Here is a 23,877-nt window from a genome sequence, read left to right as displayed (position 1 = left end):
TGGAAAGGAAAACATTTCCAGAAGTGTAAATGCTGTATACCTTTTTTAGAAACAGACATTTTTATAATAGTGGAAAAAAACATAATTTGTTAGCATATAATGTTATCCCCATGGAACCAAGATTAATTGTGACATGGCGTATAAAAATAGCATGGACAATGTTTTTGCATATGTTTTAATTGTAGGTAAGTACCAGAAAATTGTAAGGAACTGGTATTGTGGTATGTGACACATTTTGTCTAAATAAATATTTATGCCATATAAAATTGATACTCCATTTGTTCTAAACCTGAAACTTATTTATTGAAGTAAGACAGTATTTTGTATGTGTATAACCTTTATATTTCAGGCTACATTACGGTTGGCTGTACTGTATTCCCTAATACATAATTTAATATTGTCTTCCTATGTAAGTCACGTTCTTCTAGCTGAGCTGTTGGAACTTTAACTTTGTATGTATTTCATATTTCTCTTCCTCAAGTCAGTCTTGCCACCTGTTGGTCAAACTGCATGGTTTATGAAGTTCCTAATTATGTTCTCAATTTGATTTCCCTCAAAGTAATCACATCTTTATAGAATAAAGGTCGGTTTGTCATTGTATAATTCTTATCATAACATTTACATTTCAGAAACAAGGCGGAAGATTAAAAAATTCACGTGAATGATAACATGCATTTGCTGAGTTGTTTTGCTGAATATTGTTTGGATTTGTACATGTCATTTATGCTTTACAACTTCGCCGATACTTGTGCTTTGACCGGTTGTGACATTTCAGATTGAGACGCCGGATGTGAGCGGCGAGGGCAGGGAAGTCAGGCTGTTCCCTGACCAGCACTCGCACGAAATGAACATCACTGCCCATGCACTCACCACTGACTTCTTGATCTATGCCTCAGATGTGAGTAATTCCAGTCTCTCAGCTCAACCCCAGTTGAGACTTTTATTTATTTTAACTTTGAAAAATGATAGAATTGTGCAACATCCATTTTGAAAGACGTGCTCCAGCTTTGCAGGAAATGACCAGTGTGTATGCCGTGAGATTTGAATTTCAGTTCATGAAAGTAAGGCCAGCAAACAAAATGGAGTAAGAAGATTTTCGTGTTCTGGGTTGTTGCGCTGATGACGGAGGCAGTATGACCTCTGAAACGTTGGTTAACATCGACCAGACTACACAGCGCAACAACCCAGAAGACGAAAATCTTCATACTCACCGCTGTGAGAACCTCAAGTCTTACAAAATGGAGTAACCTTAAGACAGTGGTGTTGTGATCAGCCAGGGTAGCGTAGTCATTATGATGTCTGACTACAGACTGGAAGAACAGGGGCTCAATCCCTGACAGGAGCAAAGGATTTTTCTATTTGCCTTTGCATACAGACCGGCTCTGGGTCCCACCCGGCTTCCTATGCATTGAGTACCAGGGGTCCTTCTCCCCAGGGGTAAATTGTGGGTGAGGCATGGCACTGACCGCTGACCCCTATCTAGTGCCAATATCAAGAATGAGTAGGAGGTGTTCCGATTTAAATGATTTAACATTTCTGACTGTCCCTGTTTGTAGTTTTGTAGTGATACTGATTCTTTTTTTTGACAGATGGGACATATCCACTACTTTTTTCTTGAGGACTGGAAGTTGGTAACAGACTTCCGGCACAGTGTCGGTATCCGTGAACTCTATGCAGACCAGATGGGCAGTCGACTTGTTGTGGTGGATGATAAGAGTGAGGGCTGTGTGTACAATCCGGTGAGTGTGGTTCTGTACCCAAAATGCGCGTTTGATTCCGTTAGGGTCAGGCCACAAGCTCTAAGATTGAACCAGCAGAACCATGAATAGACAGGACCTGCAACCGTAGTGAAGACTGCTTGATGCTACATCAGCTGCCTCTCTTGCAAAATAGATCAGTGTAAAGGAGATTCCAACTTGTAATGCTCGTATTACTATTTTTCAGATTTATGCGCTGTGTTGTTATCAAGAGTCAGTTATCACACACAAAAGTCTACTGTTGCAAAGTTAATCACACTGGATTGTCATAATATTCATTAAATGTTCGCCATTCCAAAAGTTTTTTCACATGAAAGTTATAGATATGAACCAGAGACAAAGTTTGATTGATGCTCATGTGAAACGGAATATATGTGGCTGGTACGGATCAGAATTAAATCTGACAATTTTTAGTGTAAAAAGTCATATCACATACCAACAGCTTTGGTGTGTCTATTTAATATTAGGCAGGTGATACAGAAGTGGTTTGCCATTGCCTTCTTCTGTGTGTGAATGGAGTAATTGTTGGGATGCCACGGAGGAAAACTCCGTGTTGCCTAGACCACGGCCTTGCCCAACACAAGTTATAAATTCGGGCACCGCCGGGAATCGAACCCGAGACCCCAGGATTACAAGGCCAGCGTTCTAACCGCTAGACCACCGTGGCGATCAAAGCTAGTCTGCAAGGACCAAAAATTTGGAACTCATTCAACATGGCCTGATGATTATGAAACACATGAATTTTTCCGTGTCCAAAATTATGCTTTATACATTAGAGCTGGTATAATAAAAGCTTAAGGACTGTGTACATTCAAAAGTACATGGTATGAAATATTAAAAATTTAGTGTAATTCACCAGTAACAAAATTAATTAAAATTCCATTCAGTAGCTTTACAGATGATGGACAAGCCAGTGCGACCTCCTCATTACATGTGCATTTGTACATGTGAAGTAACTGGCAGTCATTGTTGATATTTGCTGAAATCAAAGGTCAAAAGAATTTATTTTCTGTAACAGCTTCTGTAATTAAAAGACTCAGCTTGAAGCAGACTTGTATTATTAATCAAAGATAACTTTAAATGTTCTCTTTCAACTGAAGCTTGGTATTGTGTCTCTGTTTACACATTCTTTGAGTATTCCCCAAAGAAAAAATGATTCATTCACCAAAATGGCCTCAAAGCACTGTGATTACCTCATGAGCTGTATGAGTTAATACTCTTATCTTGTTCGAACCACTGTTCATTCATACACAAACGTTTTGCACAACCTCAGTTTGCTGACAAACTTCTCGATCACTTTTTGATATTACGCTTAATTGACAGTTACTGCCTGATCACGACTGTCAGTATATATATATATATAAACAGTTGTTGCCATGGCTGGAGACAATACGCCAAATATCTTTTGGTAGAGTTTATTTTGTTCAATCCTGTATTTAATTCATCAGAAATTTTGCTGCGTGTTAGAGAATCAGTTCAAGTGCAAGGATTATATTAGTGCCGTGTTACATAAATATTAATGTATTTATTAATTGTCCATCTTTACACAGAAAAAAAAATTAGACAAATAAACAGATGAACAAATTCGTGCACTTGAGCACTTACTTAATGCGTGCTTTTATGTTGATCTTATGGTGACATGTTTCAGACTAAATTTTCCTTCTTTAGACGTGATTGTTGTAGGTTACAGTCTTGTACTTTTCCATTATCAGAACCTTCAGATGTAACAGTCATGCACTGACTTTTGAGATATTTTACAGAATCTTTGTTGGCCTTTTAAAAGATTGGAGTTAAGGAGCAATAGCTCTGTTGTTGTTGTTGTTGTTTTCTTTGTCAGCTCTGTGGTCATGAGGATGTTACTCCCAGATCAGATGACAACCGCAAACTTGTGTTTCAGATAACAGATGAGATGCTGAAGATCCCAGACTTTCCGTCTGGGTGCTGTGCCGTTCTGTGGGACTGCCAGCCAGAGGAACGTGATGTGTTCGTGGCCTTTGACGACACTAAGATCATCACTTATTTGTACAACAAGGATTCTGTTCAAGGTTTGCCCTGTGCAATAAACAGATTAAAGTTTCCAAACCATAGCATGTGAAGGAAAATCTTAAGAGTAAAAAATCCCCCCCCCCCCCAGGTTGGAATCAAGTTTAAATTTTGATACTCAGCATCTACAGCAAAAAATCAGTTTATTAAAAACATTGTACTTATATTTGAAATTCTCAAAGGAATCCTGTTATCTCTATATGTAACACATGTCTGTAAGTTTGACCAACTTTTCCTGTCTCTTTCTACTGTGGTTTTTTGGAACTTCACGTCTACTGCCGTAATCTACTCAACATTCTGCAATCTACTTACTACTTACTTTAAGTGCATTGAGAAGTCCGTGAGGCTGGTAGTTTTAAACGAGATACTAACAATAATTTTTGCTCCCTGTTGTGCTCGTGGCATACCGGCAAATGCTGTTCCTCATTGCAGGCACAAGTGTGATAAATGCAGGCTCAAGCAAGATGCCAACCAGTCAGGTGCCGATGCTTCTGTGCGGAGGGAAAGTAATCCTGGAGACTGCAAGTGGCAGGCTGACGCAGACGACTCTCTCCACACATGAGGTTTCGGGTTCCAATATTCATGACATCCATAAGGGAAGCTTAGAGCTAGCCCTGAGCAAGCAGCTCAAATTGCACAGGTTAGTCGCAGATTATGTGCCTACAGTATCAATGTGCTAGAGTGACTGGTGTTGCTGTGAGACTTGGGGAGGTCTTCAGTGACAGAGGTGAAAAGAGCTTCTGTGTGAGTCCTGTAGTGGTTCAGTGATTGTTATGACGCAGGAGTTTATAAAATAAGGTTCGAGCAATTCATGCGTGAGTTATTTCTTAATATTGAATCTTTGTTGCTCTTCTTGCTGTCATCTTCCTCCTCCTCGTAAGACATTTCCTCCTTTAGTGGTGCTTGTGAAAACGAAGCCTATCCATCGTTCTCTGTCTTCCTGCAACTTCTGCTCTTCATTTCCATCCCATGTTCTTTCTTCCATCTGTGTGATGTATTTCCTATCCTGTTGATCTCATCTTGACCTCAGTTTCCTCTTGAAAATTTTCCTATCGCTTTCATGTTCAAAACTATCTTTGGAATTCTGTCTTCATCCACTCTTAATATTTGTATATACCAACTCATTTTATTATTTGTTACTTTGTCTTCCAAAACGTTTACGTTACGCTCTTTTCTGTGTTTTCATTTCTTATACTGAGTCTTCTTGTTTTTCCTTCTCTACTTAAAAATCATGTCTCTGATGTTAATCTGCTGATGTCTGACTGGTCGATATCTAAATTTGTGCTCTGTACATTACTGTGGCATATTTTATCTTTCTTAGGCATTTCCCAAGTTGTTTGCTATGTTTGAATGACTGTCTGAGGCACAGTGTACTGCTTTACGTAATCTTTGGTCCTCTCATGATGCGTGATTTGCTGCAGTTTGTTATATGGGAATTACTGACTGAGGCACCATGCCCTCCCTCTTTTTTTTTTTTACAGATTTTCCGAAGCGTGGAAGACATGTCAGGTGCTCAACAGGAAGGAGACGTGGGAGCAACTGGCCGAGGTTCTCATGAGAAACCTTGAAATAGAGTTTGGTGAGGATCAGGTTGTATTGGTTGAACCCTTCTCCATGACGAATCTCTGTCCAGTAGGCGGTTTATGCTCCCTGCCATGACAGTTCAGGACTGTGTCATAACTTAGGAAGACGGATGCCTGGTTTTCCTCACAGACATTCAAGGTTAATTTCTCTGTGCAGTCTGTTTGGGATTTCTGCTGGACATAGCAGCAGTGTGACAGGTCTCCACATGCCAGTCATCTTTTTACAAATGCTGTATGACTCAGTTATGTGGATCAGGTCTAACCAAAGTCCCCAACTGAGGATTTTGCAGTGTTATCAGTGTGCAATATTGCAACTAAATGCAGCACTTGGAATATGTTATACTTGATTTCTCACTGGTCTGCAGTAAACTCCAGATGGAAATGTTTTTTTTATTTGTGCACAGCAACACAACAGTGCCGTCTGCTTTTTATAGTGAAAATATTCATGTATGCGTTTATTGTTTGAATGTTGCCAGAAATGCCAGAACTTATTTTCTTGTGGCAATTGCATGTCCTGTACATATAGCAAATTGTGTGTAAATTTTGGCATTAAATCCAATAACTGCGCCGAGTTATTGATCCTTGATTGTTGATCGGTGTTTCAGCTATCCGCGTGTACCGGCACATCGGGAATGTGGGAATGGTGTGGTCCCTGGAGTCCATACAGGACGTTGAGGATCAAAGACTCCTGGCAGGACACATCGCCTTGTTCCTTTGCGACTTTGACACAGCTCAGGTCAGGGGAAGTAAGAATTGATTGTGTTGCAATTAGGCTAGAGATGCAAGACATGCCTTTTTACTTGAATAGTTTATCTACTTTTTAAACAAAAACTTGTTCCTGAATGTTGTGCTGCCTAAATATGTGAACTCTGTTGAGTTAGAATCAGCTTGTTTTATATATGTCAGAACTTTCTGTGTTGCTTTTTTGACAACTTACATTTTTCTGTCCACTTTCAGTTTCTTAAAATGCCACCCGCGTTTATTATGAATCGGTCCATCCCAGTAGAAGGAACTGGAGAATCAAAATAATAGAAAGCAAAGTATGCGAACTATCCAATGGTACAGGTGCTCGTAGTCAGAGAGGGAAATTGCTTGTGTGTTTCGATTAACTCATGACAGTTCTGTGGTGTTTTACATCACTAATGCACTTCTTGCCCTCATTCATTTCAAAATTGATGAACGTGTGTTGAGGGAAATGGAGAGTTTTCTACACCACTAGGCTGTCTTTAAGATTTAGAAAAGAATGTCAAGTGTCAAGGAAATCATACCATAATAACAAGCGATGTGCGATTCTTTGATTTTCATATAAACTTGTGTCTGTTACTTTGAAAGCCTCAACTTGTGTCTCTTCAGACGGATAATATACAATTTGGGGAGTAGGTAGTACATAAAGGTGTAAATTGTCTAGCGGTTAGAACGCTGGCCTTGTAATCCTGGGGTCCCAGGTTCGATTCCCGGCGGTGCCCGAATTTATAACTTGTGTTGGGAAAGGCCGTGGTCTAGGCAACACGGAGTTTTCCTCCGTGGCATCCCAACAATTACTCCATTCACACACAGAAGAAGGCAATGGCAAACCACTTCTGGATCATCTGCCAAGAACGTATATGAACAGGTCCCAGTCCGAGAAGAGAAAAGGATGGAAGGATCCTGTTCATATGGACCTGTCCTCAGACAGAACACTAAATAAATAAAATAACGTGATAGCTGTATATAAAATGTTGATTTTTTAACATTTTATATAAGAAAATTAATTTTGTAGACAGAGGTGCTGCTGGGATGATACCATTAAGTGGGTCTTAGGGAATTAGAATGGGAAGATGTGAACAGGGTTGAGCTGGCTCAAAATAGGGTTCAGTGACAGTGGTGAACCTTCAGGTTCTAATAAAGCAGGAAACTTCTTGGTCACTTGAAAGCAGTCAACTCTTCAGCTAAGATCTTGTATCACAGAATCGCTAGGATAGCTTTTTGAAAAATATACAATTTTTGTTGAGCTAATTTTATATAGAAAATTGTGTTAAAATCATGCAAAATGTATTGGAGACATGTGGTTTTTGCTAGGTGAAAGATTATGACATGGCCTCATGTTTTGCAGAGATGTATTTTTGTGTTAAGTTTTCAAATGTGTCTTTGTCACTGCAGCAAAATGCTTGACTCATGTTCTCGTAGCTTGTGAACTGTGTTACATTTGGTGGCAGGACTGGTACCTCAAGTCAAGTCAGCCCGTAGCAGCGTTGCACATGAGACGAGACCTGCTGCAGTGGGACCAAGCCCTTCAGTTGGCTGGAAAGTTAGCACCTGAGCAGATCCCTTATATCGCTCGTGAGTACGCCCAGCAGCTGGAGTTCACGTGAGTTGAATGTTACACGTGAGATTGGGAAGGGTATGACAGTCACGGCGGTCCAGTTCATAACATGAACATTCCATGTACGTCTGTGAATATGATTTTGCATATAAAGGAGGTTGAAGTGCTGGGAATTAGACTACAAATTTAAGTGAGTTTCCGCGCTGTTCGTGTGACTGTCAGTGTAAGTCAGTACTTAAGAATGATGAATTAAAACAGAAGCCATGGTTTAATGAAGGTTGTTCAGAATTATTAGGTCAAGGGAAGCAGGCAAAATCGTTGTGGTTGCAAAATTTTAGGAAAATGGATAGAGATGATATGAACAATATAAAAACTGAAACAGAAAGAGGGTCTCGTGTAAAAGTCAGAATTAATGAGCTTGAAAAAGAGAAGCCTTAAAAAATATTGGTTGAAGATGGATTTCTTCTGTGTTGTAGCGCTGTGTAGTCTTGTACAAGTTTACCAACATTTTAGGGGTACTTGCTTTCTCCATCATCGCGTTGATGGAGGCAGTAAGTGGCTTCAAAACTTCAATAAAGTTTTACCAGACTACACAGCGCTACAACCCAGAAGATGGCTGCCTTCATACTCGCCACCGTATAAAGCTCAAGTGCCACAAAAGTACTAGTTGTGTGCCAGAATCATAAATCAGTTTAACGGTGCCCACCAACCTAGAACTAGTTCATAACATTAACGAAACGGGTAAGAAACACTTACAATAACGTTGGGAGAGAGTTTTTGTTTGTTGCTTGGGATCAGTGGTTACATTTCGAATCCAGGCAATTACGTACCTGCTACTGTGGGGTGGCTGCGTCGTTGATTTGGAAATGGAAACTGCCATAATAAGGTATGTAATGTAACAGATAAAATTGTAGAAATACTGTAGGACAGTTACAGATCCACCATTTTTTTTTCTGTTTGATAGGGTTTGTGAACTTTTCCATGATGAAAGTGACTTCTGCACATTTTCTTTGCATAATTAACATGCTGAATGCGAACACATTTCAGTTTGAATAAAATCTGTAGACTGACCAGAGGGTAGGTACTTATAATCACAATCATTTGCTGTTGTTAACAAAAAGAGATGTGTACATAAAACAATAAACATTTATAGCCAACTTATATATATTTGTTTTAAAGATTCTGTTTATTTTATTATCTGCATGTTGGTTTTTTTACATATAATTTCTGTATTTGAACTAATGTCAGTGTCTTAATGAGATTTGTTGTTTTCACATTACTGAAGATGTCGTGGTTGGTCTTCCAGGTTGTAAGGTCATGTGGACTTGTAGGCAGATACCAACATTGCCTTGAACATGACGACAGTATGTTTCTCCAGAATGTTGATATCTGTGCAAATCCAGACAATGTCATTGTCTGTATGTTTGCTGGCATTAGCTTCAGTCTCTTAGCCTTTACTTGTGTAACCAGTGAATAATTTAGCCATGACTGCAAGCGTCGCAGTATTAATAAATCCAGTTTACATAATAATTTTCCCAAATAGTTTGAACTACTGACAGCATGCAGGAATGAAACATTGATTGATGGCTTATTACAGCAATGCGACTTTCAAACCAGCTGTGTACAATCCCACAGAGGAGTCTACAAGAGGGTGGAGTAGTTTATAACTTTTGAAATCCCGTCTAGTCATGTGAATGATGAAGGAGAGACCTAACTAAGGTCACCAACACAGAGCTAAACAAGTTTCTGGGCCTTTACATACTACCATGAAATTCTCAGTGTGTTGCATCTGCTGGCAACTTTCATTTCATCTGTGGGACAGACAGACAGAAATACAATCATAGTTTGGTAACAAGTTTCCTGTTAAGTAATACTTCCTCAGAGGCCTAAAAATGAAATGTAATTATTGGGTTCACACAAAAGCTGTGCCTCCCTCCTACCTGCAGTCTGCTGTCAAAGATGCATGCTGTATAGCAAAAGTATAGTGATTCATGCTGAATGGGTGTTTAATGATAGAAAATGGATGATTGTGGTTTCACGTTGCAGAGGAAACTATGCCGAAGCGCTAAGTCACTATGAGCGTGGGTTGCTGGAGGCACCTCCTGCTGCAGATGGACCAGGCAAGAAGCCCCACCCCGACCAGGAGAATCACAATAGTCAGTGTCGAGCTGGTGTGGCGCGCGCTGCCATTCACTGTGGGGATGTTCGCCGTGGCGTGTCCATAGCGGCGGACACGTCTAGCAGTCGCCAGCTGAAGCGGGAGTGTGCTGACATCTTGCAGGGCATGAATGTTAGTATGAGACAGAAATGGAAAATGCAGCAGAGAATTTAAATGTTGTGTTTGTAGATTAGCCATTGACATGAGGTCGTGTAACTTTTTATTCATGAAATGTATAAAACTGAACTTGTGTTTTGAATTACAGTTACTTCCAATTATCTGTATGTGGACTAACTCACTTGCAGATTATCTGTGCATGACTTGTTATTTAAATAAATGCAGACACACGTGAACTTAGCTCCAACATCTTTCTGTGCTCTACTGCCCGGTTCAGGTGGGAGGGAGCAGGTTGCTTTTGGGACGGTCTGCAGAAGCTATGGCCAAACAATATTTTTCTTTGTGTGGGTGTTTTATTCTCGATATTGGTGGTAAAGTTTGTTCCAGTGTTCATGGTGGTAAAGAGAGGTTAAATTACAGGTATGCTCTGTCTTTTTAAAATATTGGTGTCTTACAGTCAATTGATGGCCATGGTGGTCTAGCGGTTAGAACGCTGGCCTTGTAATCCTGGGGTCTCGGGTTCGATTCCTGGCGGTGCCCGAATTTATAACTTGTGTTGGGCAAGGCCGTGGTCTAGGCAACACGGAGTTTTCCTCCGTGGCATCCCAACAATTACTCCATTCACACACAGAAGAAGGCATTGGCAAACCACTTCTGGATCATCTGCCAAGAACGTATATGAACAGGTCCCAATCCGAGAAAAGGATGGAAGGATCCTGTTCATATGGACCTGTCGTCAGACAGAACACTAAATAAAATAAAAATAAACAGTCAATTATACAGTTGTACAGTGTGAAAATCATAAGAAATTTGTGCTGGTAGCAAAACAAGGCTCATGTTAATTAAAATTTTGAGAATGGAGAATTTGCCAAAGAATATGGCATTGGAATTGAGTGAATTCATCCTTGAAATGATGATTCCAGGTTGATCTGATAGAATAAAATTACGGAACAAAGTCGTGACATTTGATTTTATGCACGGCATATCTTGGGCGTCGTTTTCCATGAATCTGGTAATGCTGGTTCAGTCATGGAGGGCACTTTTTCCATGTCCAGAAGATGTTTTGCCAAGTTTGAAAGACAGAGATAACGTTGAAGAATAACCGCAGAGTGTTGAATATGAATTGGGTTTCCAGCACGTGACAGACATTTTCTTTACCGCAAAACAAAAGCATGAAGAACAGGGTGGGGAGGGTAAGAGTGATATTCATTCTTCTGTGAGGAGTCTAACAGTTCACAAATACAAGTGAACATTACAAACTATTTCTCAAAATATACATCAGTTGTGGGAAAATAAAAGAAAAAGTAGAGTAATTTGTGATGTTCTTGCATGCATCAAACAAAATACTTTGGATTATCTGTGTTTTTAGATTGTTAATGCGTCTTCCCCCCATTACGAGCCTAGATAATCTTGAGTTTTTGGGAGTCTTTGTATACTGTGGTATTTTGTAATGTAGTTTGCAGTGCATATAATATGTTGATTCATGCCTGTGTAACTTATTTAAATAATTACATTTCATCTTGAAATTTTTTTCAACAAAATTAATTGCCAGAAGACAATGAGGAATATTCATATTGGCTGCAATGCAGAGCACTTCTGTATTTCCTTTTATGTGGACATTCTCTGTTGAAAATGAAGCTGCTGGATTGAGGTTTATCTGCGATACTTTCAGCTATCTTTATCCATCTTGGTTTTTACAGTCAGCGGCCTGCAGTTTGCGTGGGTTCCACTTGGTTCTTTTACGTTTTCAGCTGTCTGTTTTTCTGTTGATATGAAATTGGTGCATTGTTTGAAGCAGCAGCTCAGTGATGCAGCGATGTTGTACGAGAAGGGATTGTTCTACGACAAAGCTGCGTCAGCTTATATCCGGCTCAAGAACTGGCAGAAAGTGGGGGAGCTACTCCCTAACATTACATCAACCAAGATTCATCTACAGTATGCTAAGGTGAGCCTCTGACATGCCTAAGTGGCATTGGAAGTAGAAATAATCAATAACTTAGAATAAGAAGCAAGAACAGGAAAAATATATTAATGTACATCAGATGTAAAATGCAAAGATTTTGTTTTTGAGTTTGGAACCAAGTATGCATCGTTAAATGAATGGTCATATGTGACCGAAATGGGCGTGCAAAGGAAAAGAACTTAGCTGACAAAGCAGGTGGAAATTTTTAATTGAAATGTAAGTGTTATATATTGTGTTTAAAGGTGGCGACTGACTTGTAACATTTGCCTGTAATGTAACGTGTTACAAATCGAGCATTACACAAGTGAAGACAGCGAACGGAGCCGCTTGATGCGAGCCGCTTACCCTCGCGGGCGCTCCATCGTGTTGTCGGTTTTTTCGCGAATCCCTTTGAGTGTTACATTACAAGTCAGTCAGTCAGTCGAGCGGCGTCGTAACGAGCATTAACGAGTTCTTTAGATAACAGTAGCGTATTAAATGGAACAAAGATAACACAACCTCCACGTCCGACATATTAAATGAAATGAATGGAGCACACACGAGCCGAGCGTTCAAAACGAGCATTCGATATGCCTCACCAGTTGTGGTGTAATGTAACATGCTCGCCGCGAATGTTACATTACAGGCAAATGTTACAAGTCAGTCGGCACCTTAAGAGATGTTCTTCACGACAGTGCATAAGACTGATTATGTGTCTTCAGGTTAATGTCAAGAGTTTTTTCCTAGCGGAGTTGCTGTCTCCCTCCCCCTTTTTTTGGCAACCAAGTTAACAAATATGAAAGGCTCCTGTGTTGGTGACTTACTGTGCGTGAAACCAAAAGGACCGGAATGACAGGGATCAGAGAGAGTTGCAAGGGCATGTGGCCCAAGTAATAATAATAATTTATTTACATTCCATGGATCCATAAGACAGTCAGATGACAATAGGATGTGGAAAAAGTCATAATAATAATAATAATACAATACATATTATAAAATACAATTCATACTATTATATAAATTTCACATAATACAAAACAAAGTATTCACCTAGAGAAATGATACAAATAGATCTACCCATTACACACAAGAAAAATTTATAATTTATTTGTAAACAACATAAATTCATTGACAGAGTAAAAGGAGTGTTTAATTAAGTATCTTTTTAATGCTACCTTAAATTGCTCCTTCTTATTTACAAGACTTGTGAGACTTAAAGGTAGACTATTGAAAATTTTGATTCCTGCTCAATATGCACTCTTCTGAAAGCATGAGAGGGTGGCAACTGGTCTATGAAGCTGATTTCTGTTGGCTAAAATAATTGGGCGGTAATATTTCATGTGCCACCAAGACCAGAGTGAATGCAAAGGGGGAGGGGTGGCAGTGAGTAGGAGCGGCAAATTCATGTCCTTTATGCTTCGGGTAGAGAAATGTCCTTGTCATTACAAGTACGATCAGTGCTAGAGCCCATAATAAGATGTACGGCTGTAGATGACCTTGTAACAATATAAACACACTGAAAAATTTTGTTTCCATAATCTACAAGAACTCCGTTAACATAAAAAAGAAGTACTCATATTTTTATTACGTGACTCATGAGATTAGGTTGTGGTAGTTTTACATTAATATTCAAACTAAATTTGTGATTTTAATTTATGGAAATTTAGGCATTTGTAATAAAACCTACATTTCTCCCTGTTTTAGAGCTGGTGGCTTAGTGTTTATTATAACTAGCCCAGCACATTGCTGATGTCACTAGTACCAATTGCTGTGATCAATAGATCGTTCTATTAGGAAAACCGTATTATTTCAATTTATTTCTAATCTCTCTCTCTCTCTCTCTTGGAAATTTCAAAGAAATTAATGTTACTGCTTCTTGAAAAAGATCATCAAAAAATTAACAGATTTATTTAAAGTTGGGCCATAATACATTTTCATTGTGTCTTTTATGTTGGTGGGGATTTGTGAAATATTCGATTTGACCACAAAAACATGGCAACTGGTAACAGAAAGAAGTTGCGTATGTATCAGTTTGTATAAAATATGTCTCACTTTGTTTCGCTTCATTGTTTTAATATTTTTATCGTGTTCATTTCAGTGACTATGCTAGTGAAAATAATAATTTTGGTCTTTTGAAGTTCTTGTTCAGTGTTTCTATGAGACTGTATACACATCTGAATTCAAAGTGTATGGTGTATGGAGGCTGAGTTGTTTGTTCATAGCAGTTAAATGAAAACTAAATTTGTAATGTTAATATTATGCTTTATCACTTCAGAATAATGATTATTGTGAATAGAGACTGCTTGTTTCGTCACATGTGTCACAGATCTTTTGCAGGCAATAACAATTTTGGGATTTGTTACACACATTGATAACTAAACTAACTAACTAGATGGCTTACCGAACCCGAAGGTTCATCACCGAATTAACCAAAGCCCTCCACCGGACCCTGTCCTGGGCCAACAAAATCCAGTTTCCTTCAACTCCTATCTCCCATAGATCCCGCCTGAGATTATCCTCCCATCTACGTCTATGTCTCCCCAGCGGTCTCTTCCCCTCAGGCTTCCCAAATAGTGGACCCAACCAACCAGATGGCTTACGGAACTCGAAGGTTCATCACCGAACTAACCAAAGCCCTCCACCGGACCCTGTCCTGGGCCAACAAAATCCAGTCTCCTTCAACTCCTATCTCCCATAGATCCCGCCTGAGATTATCCTCCCATCTACGTCTAGGTCTCCCCAGAGGTCTCTTCCCCTCAGGCTTCCCAACCAATACCCGGTGCACACCTCTTGTCCCATCCATGCGTGCTACATGCCCAGCCCATCTCATTCTTCTCGACTTAATCACCCTGACAATATTGGGGGAGGAGTACAGATTTTTAAGCTCGTCATTATGCAGTTTTCTCCACGCCCCATCGTCTTCTCTCCTAGGCCCAAATATCCTCCTCAACACCCGATTCTCAAACACCTGCAATCTGTGTTCCTCCCTCTGAGTGAGAGACCATGTTTCGCACCCATACAAAACAACAGGCAAGATTATACACACATTGATATTTAACGAAAATCATTATCACCATTTTTAAGGAAATTGCCATTTGTGCTTTCCCTGTATGTAAAATGCTATTCGTTGGTGGCTGTACAGAATGTGAACACTTGTAAATACCAAATATGAAGACAACTTACTTAACCATTCTGGTGCTAGACACATGGACAGACATGTAACCAGACAGAATGCCTTCTTCGCAGTCACTTAATATCTGTTTAACAGCGCTTTCTCAGTTAGATAAACATCAGGGGATATGATTTTAAATATTGAATTGGGAAGGATGGACCTGTATTTAAGGCACCGTGGTTACTTCACGTTTTCCTTGCTGTGACACATTTAAGGCAAAGGAGGCAGACGGGAAGTACCAGGAGGCAGCAAACGCTTATAGGATGGCACGTGATCTGGATAGTGTTGTGCGCCTGAACCTGGATCACTTGAACAACCCGGAGGAGGCGGTGCACGTAGTTCTGGAGACAAAGAGCATTGAAGGTGCGAAGATGGTGGCCAGGCAAGTGGAAGAAACCTGTTTTTCTATTTATATAGAATCAGATTCTGTGGCCAGTGAAGATGACGTTCTTTTCGGTTGTGATGCTGAGTAGACTTGTAGGTACATAACATTGTTTCAGAGAAACATATTGTCTCCATGTTTAGCCCTGAAGATGGATACAAGAGTTTCTCTGAAACATTTGTATCTACCCACAGATCTACACTGTGTCACAATCCAGAAGAACAACATTATCAAGACAGTCAGAGATTACAGTCATATTTTTTGAACCTTACATATACAGACATTCTGTTCATTACCAAATAACGTTGGCATCCGAAGTATGTGCGGAACATGAGTGTATCATTGTTATTGCCTTTTGTCCTGTTGTTTGGTGAATTTTATCTTTGTATTGTTAAAGTTGTTAGTAAAGAAGGCTACTGTGGGCTGGACATGAGCCGGGATAGCTCAGTCAGTATAGTGACTAGCTACGGGCTGGACGACCGGGCTTCGATCCCCGACGGGGGCAGAGGATTTTTCCTCTAGCATCTGCGTCCAGACCGGCTCTGGGGCCCACCCAGCCTCCTCTACAATGGGTACCGGGGTCCTTTCCCGGGGGTAAAGCCGGCCGGGGCGTGATGCTGACCACTCACCCCCATCTAGTGCCGGGGTCAAGGAAGAGAGGAGCTATACCTCCACTCCCCCCAAACGCCTACATGGCGTATAGTGGGACAAACTTTACTTTACTGTGGGCTGGACATTTACAGCAGATGGGACAGACAAGCTTTCACGGAGAGTATTCTTATAAAGAGCCCTTAGAAACCTGAAATGGAAGTGGCAAACAGTATTAGAATGGGCCTTACAGTTGACAGACAAAGACATTGTCTATCCTGCAAAACAGAGGATCCCTGTTTCTTCATTTTAAAAGTGTATTGCAGCCAAGAGCAAAAAGTGTATTGTATATATAATGTAAGATTTGAGGTTTTCACAGCGGTGAGTCTGAAGATTGCTGTCTTCTGGGTTGTTGCGCTGTGTAGTCTGGTAGATGTTTACCAACGTTTCAGAGGTCATACTGCCTCCATCATCAGGGCGATTCTTAGTATGAAGATTTCTGTCTTCTGGGTTGTTGCGCTGTGTAGTCTGGTCATGTCAACCAACGTTTCAGAGGTCATGCTGCCTCCATCATCAGGCACTTACTGTATCCTGATCTCACATGTCCACTCATATTGGAGCTATGCAGTCTCCACTGCCATCTTCACCACTACTACAACTATGACTAAAGAAATCTATGTCATGAGCAAATTATTTGGGCAGTGATCTCGTGTCTTGAAAGCAGCCGTTAGCTTCTTTGTTTACGTAGCGTTGCGAGTTGTCCCTCTGGTAATCATGTGACTGAAGCAGCTGTGACATACAGTAACGTAGCGTCATGGGGTACAGAAAGAGGAGATGCAGTGGGGTTGTTGACTTTTCAATTTGTATGCTGCAGGTTTTTCCAGAGGCTCAATGACTACCGTTCTGCCATCCGGTTCCTAGTGATGTCTCAATGTCATGATGAGGCATTCCAGCTTGCAAGGCAGCACCACCAGATGGAGTTGTACGGCGAGATACTGTCAGGCTCGCTAGAGACGGAGGCGAGACCACAAGACTATCGTAGCCTTGCTGTGCACTTCGAAGGAGCACATAACAGCATGTTGGCTGGAAAATACTATTACCATGCAGGAGACTATAGTAAGGTAAGGTCATTCCACTAGTCTTAGTAGTTGATACAGTGTCATTATAGAATAGTTATACAGAAGCCTTCTGTTACAGGCTCTGAAGCTTCTGATGCAAGTAATGAAAGCAAACTCAGAGGATGCAGAACCTATCTCATTGGCCATTGATGTTGTGAGTGTTGCCAATGATAATCATCTGACCAGTCAGCTGATAGAGTTCCTGTTGGGCGAGACAGACGGCATACCAAAAGTGAGTGTATGGGAGGAAATGAGAACAAAATGTACATTCTGGGAAAATTACTGGCGCGATCGCATTCCCCCTCAAATTCATTCCAACAGACAATAAACTACTTAACATAAATTTCTTTCTTTTCATCTGAAATGGATCATTGACATTCTAATTTGCTGTTTTATTTATGAGAGAAGTGAGTCTTGTGCAGTCATCATGCTTTTGTTTGTGTCTCCCACCAATGACTTTATAAGCAACAACAACTGACTTTAATTATAATTATTACACCATTCAAGTTTCCCAGTATATTCCATAATAGTTTTATCAGTTACATGTGAGTTCACTGCAATCTGGATTAATTTTCTATTACGACCGGGGTTCGATCCCCGACGGGGGCAGAGGATTTTTCCTCTAGCCTCTGCGTCCAGACCGGCTCTGGGGCCCACCCAGCCTCCTCTACAATGGGTACCGGGGTACTTTCCCGGGGGTAAAGCGCGGCTGGGGCGTGATGCTGACCACTCACCCCCATCTGTTGCCGAGGTCAAGAATGAGTAGGAGCTATAGCTCCACTCCCCCCCAAGCGCCTACATGGCGTATAGTGGGACAGCTTTACTTGCTTTACTTTACATTTGCAATTAACCCTTTGAAGCGAAGCTCATCTAAATAATATTTAAGAATTCAGTCTGTACTGCAAAGAAAACACAACTCTTCACTATTCCAAAGTTCAGCTTGTTAACATTTTTTAAGGAAATAATCCCTCTTTACCGTGAGAACAATACGAAACCCATAAATACAAAAAAGTAGTGTTATTGATTGTTGAAGCAGGAGGAACATGTAGCTACTGTTGGGCTGTGAAGGTTTATTATTCTTGGTTACTGCGCTTGAAAGAAAAACACTTTATGTAGTTGTTCGCTGTTAATTAACCTTTCTGTCTTTCCAGTTTTGTTAGCCTTTAATTCACATTGGTCCCATAATACATGTAACACACTGCTCACTATGACTTCAATGTCTCACAGTTACTCCTTCGCCATAGATAATCTGCTCACACACTATTCATGCACTGATGTAGAATCACAGATCACTCAGGTGGCACAGACTCTCAATCTACATTGCTCTACTCACAGCAACAACAACAACAACAACTATGTGTGTATGGGAGGTTGCAGTGACTTGTTTGTAGAGAACTCGACAGTCGTTGCAGGACCTACAAGTCATTCCGAGTTCTTTCCGACAGCTTTAGGATTGCCTGGTTGTGTGTGGCTGACGTGGCCAGACTTAATTGATTGTCATCCTCGGGGGGGGATGTGTTGATATCCAGTGCTTGTAGCTCACTGTGAGGGGATGCGGGGCTCGCTCTTTTAATCACAGGATGCTGTCGTCTGGAGACTATTTTTTATGTACCTGTTGTCCTATTACTTTTTTCTTCCTCAGACATTTACACTTTGGGTGTTATCTGATAATCGTGGTTCTCCACCCTTCCTTCTCTTCCCACAACTCATGATCGTCAGTTCCTTTCCTCTGTATGATGTCTTTCCTAACTTGTTCCTCCCATCTTTATCACTCTCTAGGGGGTTTTCCTTTACTTTCATGTTCAAAACCTTCTTTAGTACTTTAGTATTCTCTCATCATTAATTCTCAAACTGTGTACATACCATCTCATTCTGTTGTTTGTTACATTGACTTGCGGTGTTTAACTTTATATTTTTTCATGTGTTTTCATTCTTATTCACTCCTTTTTAGTTTTTTCTCCTGTATGCCTTGAGATCTCATCCCCAGTGCTACAAATCTGTCAGTATCTGTCGTGGCCCATGTCAAAGTTTCTGCTGTGTATGTTTATATTGACAGGATGTAGTAACTTTAAAATGGGTCTGCTTTCCCTTTCTTAGTCATATCCAATTTACAGAGTATGTCCCTCACTAATTGGTAAAAACTTCCTGCATTTTTTATTCTTTCTTTGCCTTCTTCTTTACCACTCTTGTTTCTGTTTTACTTCAGGAACACTTAAAGCTCTCTACCTCTTTTATTTTATGGTTACCACTTCATACGCTGATACAAAATGTTTTTGTTGCAGGATCCCAAGTTCTTGTTTCGATTGTACATGGCACGGCACCAGTACAAGGAAGCTGCCAAGACAGCCATCATTGTTGCCAATGAGGAGCAAATCAATGGTACCAATATTAACCCTTTTAAGATACATGATACGTTCAAGTGTTCCATGTACAGTTTCATGGACAGAAATAAATGTTTTTGCAGCTTTTACAATTAAAATAATCAAATTGTTAATTAAGCGTCTCATGGCTGGAGACTCATCTTTTCATCCTGATTAAAGTACCGGGTCTACAATTTATGCGGCAGCGGTCGTGCTTGCATTGCGTGCTCGGCCGGGTGCACTGTTGGTGTGGGAGAGAGATAGCGTGTTCTTCCCGTGAGTCACAGGCGAATCAGTTTCAGTGCCGCTAGTAACAGGGAACTACGAATATTTCTCGTCACTAATACATGTTATTACATTGATTGTTCTTACCATAAATCACAAAAGATGTTCAAAGTGACTTACTTGTGCTTGCAGGCAACTTCACATCTCATTAACATGTTTCGAAATACTCGACGAAGCAAAGTTAATGATTGTTAAAGCAGGTGGGACATATAGTTACCACCAGGCTTTTAAGAAGTTAAAATGAGTATTAAGGAAATTAGCTTAGAGGATGTTACGTGTATTAACCTAGTTTAGGATGACATCCTATTAAGTATAGGATTGTTGTGTTGCAGGAAACTACCGGAATGCACATGATGTCTTGTTTGGGATGTACCAGGAATTGCGTCATAATTGCATCAAGATTCCAACAGAAATGCGTTCAAATCTGATGCTGCTGCATTCTTACATCCTGGTACGTCTACATGTGAGACGGGGAGAACACCTCAAAGGTGCTCGCATGCTCATTCGTGTCGCAAACAATATCTCCAAGTTTCCGTCCCGTGAGTATGTTCTTATCTCTTTAACACTTTGTTGACAGATATTACTTTTCTAAGATTGTTTCATGAGGAGTGAGTCCCCTCGTGCCAATATCATAACTCTGTGTAATATTAACCATATCTCATTAATTTATGTGTCCTTAGGCTAGGAACTGGGTCCTCTGAAATATTTTATGCTTCCAGGCAAATTCTGGCTATTTTGTCATTTATAATCATCCTGCGTTTCTTCGCTGCATGAACACATGACGTTGATAAAACCAAGAATCTTTCAGTCAGTCACTGTTACATAGACTCGGTTGTTAACAGTGTTCCTGTATGAAGCATTTAACTTCTAGTCTTTGTCATTCCGACAGCCGCATGCTGTATAAGAACAACGCCCGTTATCGTTAATGTTACATTTCTGTCCCCACAGATGTTGTGCCCATCCTGACATCTACAGTGATTGAATGCAGTCGTGCTGGACTGAAGGCACATGCGTTTAGTTATGCCACCATGCTGATGCGACCAGAATATCGCTCACAGGTTGACCCAAAGTACTCCAAGAAGATAGAAGCTGTGGTGCGGAAACCTGGCTCAAAACTGTCAGCGGCAAGTGAGGAGAAGGAGCCCAGCACACCCTGCCCATATTGCGATGGTCCTCTGCCTGAGACAGAGCTGAACTGCGGCCAGTGCAAGAACACCGTCCCATTCTGCGTTGCCACGGTCTGTCTCCACCAGTTGCTATCTAAGTTCCTTTTTCCTTTATTATCTGTTTTTTTACATGAAGCGCATAGCAAGAACATATGATGGGCATTATAGTTATGTCTGTCTGTCTGCCCGTCCATCCAGTCTGTTCAACTTGAGAACCACTGGACACACATGGATGACATTTGATGTGGAGGTTGTGCTAATGTTCACACTTTCTGTGCTTGCTGTATTATTGTGGTGCATTTGCCTGCATTTGTAGATGTTCTTCAAGCTCTAGCATGACTGAAGAAGACCTTATGGGCCTGTTCATGCCTGTCACATTTTTCGTAGCAAGTAGGCAACACATGACCTGGAGCCTTTGTTGGAATACATTTTTGCACAATATTATAACAGTAGAAAATTATAATTGTTAGCTCACAGGCAGTGACCTCCACGTGCCTTATCACAACAGTGACCTTGAATATCATGGTTGCATTTGTAATTCCTTTTGTGTACGTAAACGTGTTTCTGCAAAGTTTTCTTCGTAGTCACTGCTGTGGAAGGTTTGTGAAATCTGTTGGCTCTCAGATACATTTACAACAGATGCTAAAAATGTCCTTAGTGAGATTCAGTACCTGCCGAGACGTGTGTCATTATCTGTCAAACACATTCAAAGTTGATGGCTGTCTTCTGGGTTGTTGCATTGTGTAGCCTGGCATAACGACCCAGGAGACGGCCTGCACCGTGGAAACCTCAAATCTACATTCAAAGATGCAGAAGGTGTCCCAGATAGTGTGGCAGCCATTTGCTGAAGAGTTTTTACAGTGTTAATGGGAGATAAATTAACATGACCTTATAAATGTCCACACGTACAGAAATTCACAGGATTCAAATTGGGAGAGCATGGGACCATGCAGTGGATCCTCCTCTATCTTCCTTTGGTTATGGCAGATGTTGTTCAGGACATCTTGCATGATAAGGCTAAAATGTGTTGGCACACCATCGTCCATGAACTACATTCATTCTCTGACTATTCATGGTACAGCATCTAGTAGACCAGGCAGTTCATTGTCTAAAAAATCTCAGTATCACTGCCTCTAAGCCTATGTGGAAAAACATGCAGGTGTACCAAATAACCCACAACAGTACCTGCACAAACGCTGGCCCTGAACAGCATCCAGTGTCTGGACTGGACTGCGTTGTGAGGATTTTCCTCTGCCTACAGATGATCCTTGTGAAAATTGATAACGTCTCTGATAAAACCTGTCTTATCTGCGAAGAACCCTCACAAAACAAAGTAAGGGTTGGCACTCTGTTGAACAAGCCAGGGCTGTAACTTGAAGAGGAAGCATTTGTGGACCCATGTTGTTTGCTGTGTAGAACTCACCTCCAGATGTTTCTAATGTATTATACTTGCAGTACTATACAACAAATTATGAAATGTTCTCGTAAATCAACATTTCTGACATATTTGCCAAAATGGTGTCAGTGACATCACAGTTGACTGGGGTTAATGAATTTTGTGTGGGAGTGGTGTCTGGCTGAGTGATACATCATCATGCAAGAAATGGGTTTCTGGGAACAGGTTACTTAGGAGAATATTTCGACTTAAAATGGATGAAGTGACAAGAGGCTGGAGAAAATTTGTAATGATGAATTTCATTGATGTACTATTCACCAAACATTATTAGGAAGATCAAATCATGGAGGATGAGGTGGGTGGGGCACGTGGGGAAGATGACAAATTTGAATGCAGAATTTTGGTTGTGAAGCGTGAAAGGAAGAGACAACACAGAAGACCTAGGTATGCCTAGGATAGTAGGATAATATTAAAATGTTTCTTCAGGGTGGGTGGTTTTGGGCTGGATTGACCTGCCTGGGGACAGAGACAGTTGGCATTCTCATTCTTATGTGAACATGAGTTCCATAAAAGGTGGGAAATTTCTTGACTGAGTGACCTTAAGCTTCTCAATTAGGGCTATGTTCCATGGAATTAAGCAGTTAGTTCCACATATAATTCATTTTATGCCCCCTCGAGAACATTGCACCTCCCCTCCCCCATTGATGCCAGTCTCTCGTGTTGCAGGGATGCCATATTGTAAAGGATACTCTCACTGCGTGTCCAAATTGTGACTTCCCAGCAATCATGCCAGAACTACAACAGTGAGTATTTGTAATTATTAAACAACATTTATCTGCTTTCTAGTAGACTAAAGACTAAAATACGCAAAACATTATAGACTGTTTTGTATGTGCGTTCAGTAACATAAGCTTTTTTAAGTTCATGTCATATCATTAAATATTTTGAAGATATCCGTCTTCTGGGTTATTGCGCTGCGTAGTCTGGTTGATGTTAACCAACGTTTCAGAGGTCATACTGCCTCCGTCATCGCCCTGATGACGGAGGCAGTACGACCTCTGAAACGTTGGTTAACATCGACCAGACTACACAGCGCAATAACCCAGAAGACGGATATCTTCATACTCACCGCTGTGAGAACCTCAAGTCTTACATTAAATATTTTATTTCTCTGATTTGAAGAAAATCTTCCACTCCTTTATAAACTAATTTGCATTGATGATGAATACTAACTGGACTTCAGACATCTAAGTTTTACATCAGCCATTATTTTATACAAATAATACATGAGAATGGTCATGTGAAATCAACAGTAAATTATTATTACTAATAGGCCCTACAGGTATCATATTTTATGAGCGTAATACCAGAGACAGTCTTCGCGTACTGTAAAATACATATAAATTACAATGCAGGATGAAATTATTTAGTTGGAAGAATATAAAGTTTATAGGGTGGTTATAAAAACAGTTTCACTCTTACATATTTAGGAGTAATATTGTTACTGT

The 23,877-nt window shown here is 40.5% G+C and overlaps 1 protein-coding gene across 1 annotated transcript in view; it reads left to right on the top strand.

The window, feature by feature from the left end:
- Positions 1 to 23,877, top strand: part of Oseg6 (intraflagellar transport protein Oseg6) — a 39,348-nt gene that overhangs the window by 12,188 nt on the left and 3,283 nt on the right. Inside the window, exons 10-25 of the mRNA XM_022068219.2 lie at positions 776 to 898; positions 1,590 to 1,739; positions 3,655 to 3,802; positions 4,233 to 4,440; positions 5,282 to 5,379; positions 5,989 to 6,119; positions 7,579 to 7,730; positions 9,732 to 9,975; positions 11,759 to 11,905; positions 15,290 to 15,456; positions 16,919 to 17,165; positions 17,242 to 17,394; positions 19,445 to 19,541; positions 20,140 to 20,346; positions 20,756 to 21,045; positions 23,096 to 23,172. Coding sequence (XP_021923911.2) covers positions 776 to 898; positions 1,590 to 1,739; positions 3,655 to 3,802; positions 4,233 to 4,440; positions 5,282 to 5,379; positions 5,989 to 6,119; positions 7,579 to 7,730; positions 9,732 to 9,975; positions 11,759 to 11,905; positions 15,290 to 15,456; positions 16,919 to 17,165; positions 17,242 to 17,394; positions 19,445 to 19,541; positions 20,140 to 20,346; positions 20,756 to 21,045; positions 23,096 to 23,172 — 2,639 coding nt within the window. The remainder of the gene's footprint in view (positions 1 to 775; positions 899 to 1,589; positions 1,740 to 3,654; positions 3,803 to 4,232; positions 4,441 to 5,281; positions 5,380 to 5,988; positions 6,120 to 7,578; positions 7,731 to 9,731; positions 9,976 to 11,758; positions 11,906 to 15,289; positions 15,457 to 16,918; positions 17,166 to 17,241; positions 17,395 to 19,444; positions 19,542 to 20,139; positions 20,347 to 20,755; positions 21,046 to 23,095; positions 23,173 to 23,877) is intronic.

Source organism: Zootermopsis nevadensis, unplaced genomic scaffold, assembly GCF_977971745.1.
Source record: "Zootermopsis nevadensis isolate Lab colony 2312 unplaced genomic scaffold, Znev_1.0 Znev_ptg000028l, whole genome shotgun sequence".
Lineage (NCBI taxonomy): Eukaryota > Metazoa > Arthropoda > Insecta > Blattodea > Termopsidae > Zootermopsis > Zootermopsis nevadensis.
Note: the sequence above shows the minus strand (reverse complement) of the source record. Positions and strands in the feature narration are given on the sequence as shown.